Genomic DNA, 11,742 nt, shown 5'->3' on the forward strand with positions numbered 1-11,742 from the left:
TTGTCTTTTGTTCTTCAAGCCATGCCTTTAGCATGTCTTGTTCTATTGAGGGTTCTTTGTTTTCGACCTCCATTACCAAACTTCACACCTAAAGTTACAATACATCTTGCTTCCAAACTCTTCACCTCATCCTTTATTTGAAGGTAATTTGCGATCCTTTTCCACCATTTGTCTTGCCATATTTGAATGAACATATCCTTTTAGAGAAATGTTTGAACCTTTAAAACATAAAGCATAAGCAACCATACCTCTCAAATACCTAAGAATCCACTTTATGGCCATTCAATGTTCTTTACATGGGTTGTTCATAAATCCGCTCATCACAACTCCCACTGCATGTGCAATATTTGGCCTTGTGCATAGTGTTGCATACATCAAGCTACCAATTCCAGATGCATACAAAACCCTTGACATATACAATCTCCTCCTGTGTCTTTGGACACGTATCCTTGCATAATCTGAAATGATTAGCCAAAGGTGTAGAAACAGGTTTTGTATTCTGCATTTCAAACCTTTCCAATAACTTTTAAGTGTACTCACTCTAAGACAATGTCGAATTTGCAATATTTTCTTGTCTCTTGTTATTCTCATGCTAAGGATTTGCTTTGCAGCACCCAAATCCTTCATTGCAAATGTATTTCTCTTGAGCACATTTATATCCTGCATGTTATAGCTGCAATTAGCATGTCATCTCAACATACAATAACAAGATCACATATCTAACATTGCCTAGTTTCATAGAATAAGCACATTGGTATGAATGACATCTACTATAATCTTGTTCTACCATAAACCTATCACACTTCAATACCATTGCCTTGGAGCTTGCTTTAAGGCATACATACTTTTCTTCAACCTGCATACCGATTCCTCCTTTCCTTTGACCTTGTGTCCCTGTGGCTGTTGCATATAAATCTCTTCTTCCAAATCTCTATAAAGAAAAGATGTCTTCACATTTAATTATTCAAGATGCAAGTCCTCTATAGAAATAAGACTCAAAATAGTTCTGATTGAAGTGTTTTTCCTCCATCTCTTCTTCACCCTGTAAACCCATTTATTTCACAATATTGTTTTCCCCATAGGCAAGCAAATAGAATCCCAAGTCTGGTTTTGTAGCAAAGAGTCCATTGTCTCTTTCATGCCTTGCTCCCACTCCTTTTTGGATTCTACTTGCATTGCTTCTTCATACGTTTCAGGCTCACTAGAATCACTCAACATAACATAAATGAAAGAAGGAGAAAATCGCTCAAGTGGCCTACTTAACCTCATGGATGGGTCTTAGACCTTCTAAGTGAACCAAGAGAAATTAAAGGTTGTTGTTGTGCTACTATTGTTGCACATTGTCATGTTTCACAACCTTTGGAATTTCATCTCCTGTGTTTTCATCAAGAGTTGTGTATTCTGTGTTTATATTTTCTTCCTTCCTTTTCTATAAGTGATCTTAAATATACATAATAGTTTCATTGAATACAACATCTCTGCTCCTAATAATTTTGATAGTTTCATAAATCCTTTTGAAAGGAAAAAGTAGAAAAATGGATGTTGCTTTGAAGCCACTATTAGAAGAGATAATATTATGGTGGAATAAACTTAAGGTCATTCTTTTTGCATTGTCTCAATTCAAGATACAAGAGCTTAGCCTTGATGAGATAAAATGCAAAATACAATAAAAGGAGGCCATGATTGGGGCCTAAGGGCCTCAATACAAAATAGGATTGAAGACTCTCAAGTACATGGTATATGGAAAAAAGAGACTCATCCCTAATGGTCAAAATAGGACTCAAGGCTCTCAAGTCAAGTACATGGTATATAAAAAAAAAGAGAGTCATCTCTAATGGTGTAAAGGTGGCATGCCGCATACTACATAGCAACAAAGGCCTCTCCCACTCCCTCATCTTGCTGAGCCTCATGATCCTGATCTTGGGGTCCTAGGCCTTATCATTCTCTTCTTTAGGAGCATCCTCTACTACATCATTGTCAGAGTCTAACTCCTCATTTGGTCGAGATCCAAGATATGGTTTAGGAGTGTACTCTGCCTTGAGCTTGTTACGAAAATGCAAGTTTGGATTAACACACACAAGATCATTAGCCTTTTGAACCCCAAGCTTGTTCCTCTTTTTGGATGCAATGTTTCAACATTTCATACCACTCAATAAGCAAAGAGCTAACACCCTAGCTGAGTATGCAAATGGCCAAATGCTGCAAGAATGGAGCATCTGCTCCATAATCCTCCTACCAATGTACTGAGGAAATCTTAAACCTATCATTCCATGCATCCTTCAAACCAAACAACCCTTTTCCTTGCTTATAATATGACAATTCCTCCTGCACTTTCTCCTATCATACCAATTTGATACAAGTCATCTCAATATCCTCTCCCATACTTCCACCACCTCTTTATCAATCTCTTTCCCCTTGCCTGAAAATTTGGATCCAAAACAAAGGTTGCATCCTACAAAGGTGAATGATATTTTATCCATTGAGAGGTTGCAGCTTGTAAGTACCTTTAGCTCCTTCTTCCTCCAAGCATACAAAGCATCGATACTTTGAATGGTCTCAATCATCCTATCCATCCCTTCACACACCTTCCCAATACAAGGATGATGCCCATCAACAAGCCTCAACTTCAAAAGAATGTGCTTTGCAATTTGATGCAAGAGGCAAATGCCATCCCAAAAGATGTGACCCAAGACAATGGAATTGGCTCTGTCAACCCCAGTAATGTTTCATTCATGCCATGCATCCCAATTAGTAGAAACAACAAGATCCCTGAAATTGATCTTTTAGCTTATAAAGCCTCTTCAACATGATGAAATTATAGGCAAAGTGCATGTCAGAGTGCTTCAAAAAGATTCTTTTTTGGGGATATCTTGCAAAAAACAACCAAAATGTAGTGGTGGTGAGTGATGAAAGAGACAACATGATCACCCATATCAGTGGTCGGATCCATCGAATCCAACTTACCAATATCCTTCAAGAGATTATTCAGCCCATGTGCCATGCAAGGAGTGAAGGTAGGATGAGAGTACTTCTCTTTGAGAATCCTTCCCACTGCCCTATTGGAGTTCTTGCCATTAGAAACAAACTAAATAACCTTGTCTACCTCCATTTACTCAATAGATTCCATACAAATGCTAGCCAAAATCTCGATCGACTTTCCCTCCTCTGCATTATCAATAGTTTTAATGAAAAAGATAGCCCCTCTGGAATATGGAATGATATCCTAAATAGACCTAAATCTCGGTTGACTTTCCCTCCTCTGTATTATCAATAGTTTTAATGAAAAAGATACCCCCTCTGGAATATAGAATGATATCCTAAATAGAGGCTCCTAGTGTCACTCCATCCATATCCCAACAATGTGACACCACATTTCAAACATACCTCTTTGATGGGACCCAAAGCTTGCTCTATGTGGTCTTATTTTGCTGTCAAACTTGTGGTCCATAGGGTCTCACATGAGGGAGGAGTCTAAGTTTGTCCAAGGATGCAATCTCCTTCACCATATCAATGAAGTAAGGGGTGCATGATTTTGTTATGGGTGCATCTACTCCATAAAAGAGTCAACTTGTTGCAGCATCTACTTGTGCCACCCTCCTCCCAAGATGCCATGACATCATAAGGCTAGCCTACATGACTCTCGAGCCAGGGGATGATGACATGGGAGCCCTTGCATGTGTATGTGAAGCTTTACTCCCAAATAAGGGAAAAAATTAATGTCTCCCTTATTTACCTTTAATAAATGATTCCACACTCAGTTTGAGCCTCCATCTTTTCTTGTTTGCAAAATGTACAATGCCACTTGCCCACTCCTTTTGGCTTGTCATAAATAGGTCCAGGATCCACCTCCTTCCAACACAGAGATTTGTGGTCTTGTTCAAGGCCAGGGGTAGGAGCCATTGAGGGAAGGGGGGCTGATAGACTCTAAATGGGTTGAAGCCTAGAAGAGTGGTTAGAGTAGGGGGCTGAGAGAAGAGGGAGGAGGTGGATAGAAGGGGGAGGATGGGGTTGAAGCTTAAGAGAGCTTAGAAGGGGAAAGAATGGGAAGGGGGTGGAGAGGAGGGGGCTAATCGAGTGGAGCAAGACTTACATTTGTGTCTTTGATTCTTGCATGAATTTGTTGTTGAAATGATACAACAAGACCGTACATCATATATCATACAGACTCATATATCATGAAAGACCATCCATTTCACATTTACATTGTCATCCATCTCATTATCTTCATCCCCAATCTACATATTAATATGATTACAAGAACAATAGAAAAACTATTCATAGAATCTCATACAAGCTCATATATCATGAAAAGAGTATATTGATGTTTGATTGAATTTCATGCTCATAGATAGTTATTAAAATCATTTTGCATTGCACAAGAGAGCTTTAAGTATGAAAATCAATATGTCTAGCATAAAAACTATCCATTTCTTGGACTACGACCCAATGGAAGATTCTAGTAACCTATGGGGAGTATCTAGCTATGAAATGAGTAATGTACAAATAACTTTTCTACTGTAGATAGACTCCTTGTGTCTACAACTATCATGTATCATCCTATAGGACGGGGATCCTACATGATCCTCATATATACAATTTGTACTGTGTTTATCTCCCACCAATTATAAATCTTGCAATGTTGCCTTGTGTATAAGGCCTGTCATCTACATATACATGATCAACATAAGTTTCTCCTCTTCCTCTCTAAGAGATGCGGAGTTTATGCATATGCCATATGTTGACAAACTAAGAATATAAGTACATAGCAGATGCCAATCACCTCATGAATATTTGGGGCCACAAAATGGCATCAATGTGACAACATGATCACTGGGCCCATTGACATCCTTCAAAATATACAATGCTTGACCCACACCACTGATAGTAGATGGAGCTATGACCCCAATAAGAGAACTCCTCCCGGTCTTGAGGAATGTCATGTTGTAGCCAAGCACTATATGCCCTATGATCATAACCCCTTACAAGTGGTGCTAACATAGAAGCAAGTGGATAGTTGCCAAAGGTATTACTCATTGCACAAGTACTCATAGCTCACGAGGAAAAGTCATCTCTCATATAGCATCACATGCATGATGCCTATGATGAGTGATATGTTCACTAGCTCTGCTATACATCTCATCATCATCATCTGATGAATGTTCTTCCTTGCGCTCTTCAAGTGTGATATGAGGTGGTCTCATCTCTATGTCCTAATATATCATTCATATTTATACATTCTTAAATTTAAAAACTATGGGGCAAGACAAAATGTAGAAATTAAAAAAGTATGTATTAAAGATATATGTATATATCATGGGTATTGGTGTAACATGGCTACCTCCTAGTAACCTAGTCATTTGCCTCTAAATACCTCATGATCTCCACATATCCATAATTAATGTTGGAGAAGGCCTTTGAAATCCACACATCAACACGTGCCATTCTCCCCCCAATCTGCGCTAAGTATCTTGCAGTGGAGAATCCTCCTTTGTTGATGATAATGGTGGTGATGATGATGATGATGATGATGATGATGATGGCAACTGCTGGGGGACATGGGTGCTAGAGAAACCATGTGTAGGTGGTGGTGATGGTGTACCTAATGGCTCATTTCCTAAATCCATATCCTATATGGGAAACAAACATGCCAAAACATTTTTCCCAACCATTAGTACCTTATCTTTTTTGACTATGAGAAATACTTTAATGAATACAAGATTCAAATGAGCATCTATTGGAGTATACTTTAACCATATTTATGCAAGTTGATTAAAAAAACTTTTGATGAATATGCAGTGCAAATGGAATTTTCTTGAGATCCTAGGTTTGCTTATTGACAACATGGTATCTGCATTCTATAATGTCATCCTTTTTTCCCTAGTTGTACTAGTTCATGTGGATGTCTTATATGTAAAACACTCTTCTCTTACATTTACTATCCTAACGATTTCAAGTTTCTATTATGATCTAATGTAAGAAAAAAGCACGTGTGGAAATGCTCACGAGACCTTTTAGTATAGCAAAGGCCTCATGGAGTTTCTTTCGTAAAGAAATAAGAAAAAAAAGATAGTTGCTAATCCATCAATATTATATTTCATATATCACATATCCATCTTGAAATTCATTGTATTTAGACACATCACGAATTCCATTCTTTTAAACACTTGATTTAATGTTATATCACAAAAAATGCAAACATGGACACATCTAAAGGATGTAGCAAGAAAAAGAATGGAAAAGGGGATAGTGCAATGCTTGGGCAAAGGAGAACCTTTCGCTCAATTTGTGAGTATAATTGTATTTCAAAAAAATTATTCAATCCAATAATATTCCATATTTATTTGAAAATAATAATCTTCAATTTAATGCAGACAAAGGATTATGGATGAGATCCTACAAAGGAGAAGATGGGAGAGGCTACCTTACTTGGATATCCTGCTCTTTGCAAGAGGCTACTTGCAATGGGTGTGATGCCTTTATTGGTAGTACGTTATGTCTATATATATTTATTACACATTATATTTCCTTCAAAAACTCATAGGCTTTCTACATGCATGTTTTTTTAAAAATTGTTTATTTGCATAGGATCTTATGGGAGCTTGTAGGCTGATGAAAAATAAATTGATCTAGTATGTTATATATTGGATGCAGGAGGTAGAGGGAGAGGAACTTGAAGAGGAGGCATGGAGAGCTACACAAGAAGGGCAAGAAGATGATGAAAGTGGCGATAGGGATGAAAGTGATGATGGCTATGATGGAGTAGATAGTGATCCTAGTGAAAGTGACGATGGCTATGATGGAGTAGATATTGATCCTAGTGAAGATGGTGATGATACAAGTCCTGGAAGATGGGAACAGGGCTGGGGGATGGGAGATGCGTGACGAGAGGGAATCCCTAGTAGATGATGAAATATTGCTCCCTATTCCACGGTGTAGAACCTACAAAGCAAGTCTCTCCACTTGCTGGAGAGAGGTAGTGATTGGCAGGAGATAGTTCATTGATTCTGATTTCAACTCAAGTAGGGCTGGTGTTTGACTGCCAGAGCGCACAGTTGAGCCATGTTTTATCATGGGGCCTTACTTTGAGCCTACTAGAGCCACTAGCTGACATGAGGAAGCTCTCTTATTCTCCAAACACCAAACCAACCAACCAGAGTCTAGTTAGATAAACTGATCTAGCTAGTTAGCTGACCGCATTGCTTGTGCCACATGTTACTACTTGCATGTCACATTAGCCAATTGCCACGTCGCCCATCATCCAATTGCCACATGTTTGCACCACGTCATCTCTGCACGATGCCGTGCCATGTTAGCACTGATGCATGGTGCATGGTAAGAAATGTGAAAATACACATGCTCAACCATGCAAAGGAGATCCAATACACAGCAAAGAAAAGGGTATTACTTTCATTAAGTCTTGTGCAAAGTATCATACCCATCAAGAAGCACACCAATGCATATTTTTAACACTCATATGCATGGGACATGGTAATGAATTGTGAAAATATGTATGTCCACTCTTAATAAGGCCTACTCAAAGTATCATTACATTGAAAACACACACACATATGCTAGAAGCACACGGTGGGAGCTGCCAAAATTATTCACAACGTCCTGAATCCTGGTCTGCCGAAAGTTGCATTAACTTGCACATCTATGGAAATAAATCAAAGCTCTATGGATAGTCTCTCTCTCTCTCTCTCTCGCGTAGCATGCGTTTTTGTTGTCTGCTCAAAATCCTGCAGCTTCACCGTCCTCTTGATCCAACCAATCGGGAAAGCAACACTGCTCAAAAGAAAAGATTACTAGTAATTCTGGATAGGAATGGAGTTGTAAAACCTAACACAAAAAGCAGACTTTTTCTAAGAACCCAAGTTTTGTTTTGTCCAATGTGAGGTAAGTCAGCCATGTAGGCGTCAAAGTACCTCTTCTGGTTTCAGGCGTAGTTGGCCCTAGGGAGCTGTTTGAAATTTCCAGACTCTTGCTTCTGATCCTCCCTAGGTCGACTGTAGGTGTATTGGGCGCCGGCATTATTGCCACGTCCACATTGAATAAGAGAGTTTATGCATTGCATGCCTCAAGAATGATTTGTTAACTGGTAGTTGATGGAGTCCGCTGAGGGTGGAGGTAGAACTTGCCACACGAACTTTGACGGCGGAAACTCTGGAGTTGGAGAAATTTTGGAATGAACTGCAAGGATTGGACCAGGTGTCTCTTAAAGCATTAGCTTTTGGTCTGTCTAAATGTCTACATCTATTCAATAAGCTTCTGGCAAGCATACATTGAAATTCTTTATGCAAAATTTTGAGGTCATGAAACACCATTCAGAGCACTAAACCTGACATTTAAAGTGTTCAAGAGTCTGACTTCCTCAGGGAATCATACAGGCACTCCTCACTCCTTGACTGATTTTACAGGGCCGTGGGAAGCGATGGTACGTTGGGCTCTTCTGCGTCTATTGGGAGTTTGAAAAAACTCTGCAAAGAGGGCCGCATAGATGAGGCCCTTCAGGCTCTAAGACGTTCAAATTGTCAAGGAATTCGTCCTTCGAATGGCATCTTGTATCATCTTCTGCAGGGGTGCATCAATAAGAAAGACCTGTCAACAGGCAGGGACATATATCACCTGATTTTGAGCAGTGGACTCCAGTCAAATGCCTTTTTAGGGAGCCACCTAGTCCGCATGTTTGCTGTGTGTGGGAGCTTGTTGGAAGCGAATCAAGTCTTCAGCACGCTACCTAAACCCAATGTATTCACATGGAGTGCAATCATATCAGCACACGCTAAATTTGGACAAGGTGAGGAAGCTATCAAATTGTACCAGGAAATGCGGCATTCCGGTGAAAAGCCAGATGGGCACATATTTGCTGCTGTACTTAAAGCATGTGCCTGTGCGGTGTCCCTGACTGAGGGCAACCTAGTTCATGGGCACTTGATTCAAAGTGGTATTGAATCAGACGTTGTTGTCGGTAATGCTCTCGTGGACATGTACATCAAATGCGGGAGTTTTGAGGATGCATGCAAATTATTTGGCAAATTGTTGAAGCGAGATGTGGTGACATGGAGTGCCATAATTGCTGGATATATGCAACATGGGCAGTGTGTGGAGGCGTTTAAACTTTTTCAGCAAATGCAACGGGAAGGCACAAGACCAGACAGTGTGGCATGGAATGTATTGATTGCAGGATATGCACAGCAGGGCCTCTGCCAGGAGGCCTTGCAACTTTTCAAGTCAATGCAGCAAGAAGCTATGAAGCCAGACGGTGTAACGTTTCTGAGTCTTCTGAAAGCATGTTCTGGCATCACAGCCCTCAATGAAGGTAAACTGATTCATTGTAGTGTCATTGAAAGTGATTTTGAATCAAATGTCTTTATTGGGAGTGCTCTCATTGACCTGTATACCAAATGTCAAAGCCTAGAGGATGCAAGGAGAGTTTTTGATAAGTTGGCAAAACAAGATGTGGTGACATGGAATGCAATGATTGCAGGATATGCCCTGCAAGGGGAAGGTTTGCAGGCACTCCTGCTGTTTCAGCAAATACACCATGAGGGCGCTGAGCCCAACAATGTCACATACATGAGCATTCTGAAAGCATGTTGCATCATAGCAGCTTTAGAGCAGGGCAAGTTGATTCACGAGCTCATCATAGAAAGTGGTTTCGAGTCTGACCCACACGTAGAGAGTGCCCTTATTGATATGTATGCCAAAAGTGGGAGCCTAGAGGATGCTAGAAGAGTATTTAGTCACTTGCCAAACCAAAATGAGGTAACGTGGAATGCAATGATCGCAGCATATGTACATCATAGTGATTATAAGTCTGCGCTGCAACATTTTGAGGAGATGCAAAAACAGGGCTCGACCCCAGATGATGTAACTTTTGTATGTCTTCTTTCTGCATGCAGTCATACAGGTCTAGTAGATGAAGCTCGTAAGGTTTTGATGTGTATGAAGAAAGACCATGATGTTGCCCCAAAGCTTGACCATCTTTCTTGCATGGTTGATATCCTTGGCCGTGCAGGATGTCTGAACGAGGCAGAAGAATTACTCCAAAATACTCCATTTCTGCCCAACATAATGGGGTGGATGTCTTTGTTGAGTCATTGCCGACTTCATGGCAAGGTGGATATAGGAAGACGCTGCTTTGACCGTATTATTTCAATGGATCACAGGCATGCTGGTGGGTATTTCCTTATGTCAAGGATATATGCAGATGCTGGAATGTGGGAGGATGCGGATCAAGTGGAAGAACGGAAAAACTTTGCAAACGCATGGAAGAAACCAGGGATGGCTTTTGTTGAGGTAAAAACCAAGACATATTGTTTTAGCGTTGGAGATAAAGGCCATTCAAATAGTGATAATATCTATGGTAAGCTCAAGAGATTGCATGTGCTAATCGAGGAGGGAGGATATACACCTTATTTAAGCTCAGCACACTAGTCAAATTCAGTCAAGGATCATGCCGTGACTGCATGGTGAGAGAAACTTACCATAGCTTTGAGCTACTTAGGACCCATGAGGCACCATCGTTTCTTTTCTTATCTGCAGATCTGTTAAAGGTCACAACCTCCTATTTTACGTCGCTAGTAGCCCTAGCATCCCGTGGGGTTAGCTTCCCTTCACACCAGCTTGGACCCTTAGCCTGGGGGTTAGCTTTGGCAAAGGGGTCCATTTTGTCAAGGCCACCATGAGTTCCCCAAAACGAAGCTGTTTGTCTCGGCCTTGGCCCAACCCTCATACTGCACTGCTAGTAGCCCTAGCATTCCGTGGGGTTAGCTTCCCTTCACACCAGCTTGGACCCTTATCCTGGGGGTTAGCTTTGGCAAAAGGGGTCCAATTTGTGAAGGCCACCAGGAGTTCCCCAAAACGAAGTTGTTTGTCTCGGCCCAACCCTCATACTGTACTGTTGTAGCAACACCCAGCCCCTATGCATTGACAATCAAGCAAAGGATTAGCGATCCACAAGAGCAGATTTACTAGTTACAACAAGAAATAAGAGAGCTCAAGCTTATGGTTGCAGGTCTTGGGAGGAAAGTGAAGGCAATGGCAAGAAGGAAATCATACAGAAGGTATTGCAGATACACAGTGAAGCAGAACCTGCACCACAGTTGGTGACCAAAGTACATGGCATGGTTACCAATCAGGTCGAATCAATAATCCAGGAAATTATAGCAACATCGGAAAATAAAATCAACAAAAGCTACGTGTATGAAGAGGTACAAGAACAGTAAAAGGGCTGCTAATAACCAATGTCCACGCGTAGGAGGATTACTTGAGGGGTTGGCATGAAGGGAGCATGACAGAAAAGACTGATCATATACCGCCCAGACTGAATGGGACGCAAATGATATAGTTTGCTTTGCACAACTTTCATCTTTTTGTGGCCTGTAGAAGACTTTGGAAACTTACGCAGATTCACATAGGAGAACCTATAATCTGGAAAGCAATGCTTCTTGGTAATGCCATAGAGTCAAAGAGGATAGCTGGGTGCAGATCAGAGCCAATGCCCTCTACTACATTTGGACTGCTAGAAATGATTTTTAGTTCAACCAGGTGGTTGCTAATGCTGAAGTGCTCTTCTTTTCTTGGTGGGACAGGAACGAAAGTGCCTTGATGAAGCTGTCATTACAATAAGGCCCATGACCAGCTTCAAACTGAGGTGGATGCACATGCATCCAGTGAGGTGGATGCACATGCAGGCAAAGGCCAGAGTGGGAACCTCTCTTCGGTCTCCTCTACCCCTAC

At 40.8% G+C, this 11,742-nt stretch overlaps 1 protein-coding gene across 4 annotated transcripts; it reads left to right on the forward strand.

Annotated features, from left to right (window-relative positions):
• Nucleotides 1–7,639: 7,639 nt before the first annotated feature.
• Nucleotides 7,640–10,572, forward strand: LOC147903480 (pentatricopeptide repeat-containing protein At1g08070, chloroplastic-like). Of its 4 annotated transcripts, none has more exons than XM_087399236.1 (3): nucleotides 7,640–8,208; nucleotides 8,418–9,319; nucleotides 9,488–10,572. In XM_087399236.1, the coding sequence occupies exons 1-3, from the start codon at nucleotides 8,186–8,188 to the stop codon at nucleotides 10,435–10,437; spliced, it is 1,875 nt and encodes a 624-aa protein (XP_087255362.1). In that variant the 5' UTR covers nucleotides 7,640–8,185; the 3' UTR covers nucleotides 10,438–10,572. The 4 variants fall into 4 exon arrangements, with proteins under 4 accessions (XP_087255362.1, XP_087255372.1, XP_087255365.1 ...); XM_087399246.1 differs by having other exon boundaries at nucleotides 8,418–9,765; nucleotides 10,019–10,095; XM_087399239.1 differs by having other exon boundaries at nucleotides 8,418–9,765; nucleotides 9,903–10,066.
• Nucleotides 10,573–11,742: the final 1,170 nt, after the last annotated feature.

Source organism: Dipteris shenzhenensis, chromosome 3, assembly GCF_047967505.1.
Source record: "Dipteris shenzhenensis isolate YYH24624 ecotype China chromosome 3, Dip_SZ_1.0, whole genome shotgun sequence".
NCBI lineage: Eukaryota > Viridiplantae > Streptophyta > Polypodiopsida > Gleicheniales > Dipteridaceae > Dipteris > Dipteris shenzhenensis.

Bases quoted from the DNA above. Each gene is read 5' to 3' on its own strand.
- LOC147903480 (XM_087399233.1), top strand. From the start codon at position 8,186: ATGAACTGCAAGGATTGGACCAG. The intron at 8,209-8,417 runs GTGTCTCTTAAA...CTGATTTTACAG, and splicing joins AACTGCAAGGATTGGACCAG to GGCCGTGGGAAGCGATGGTA.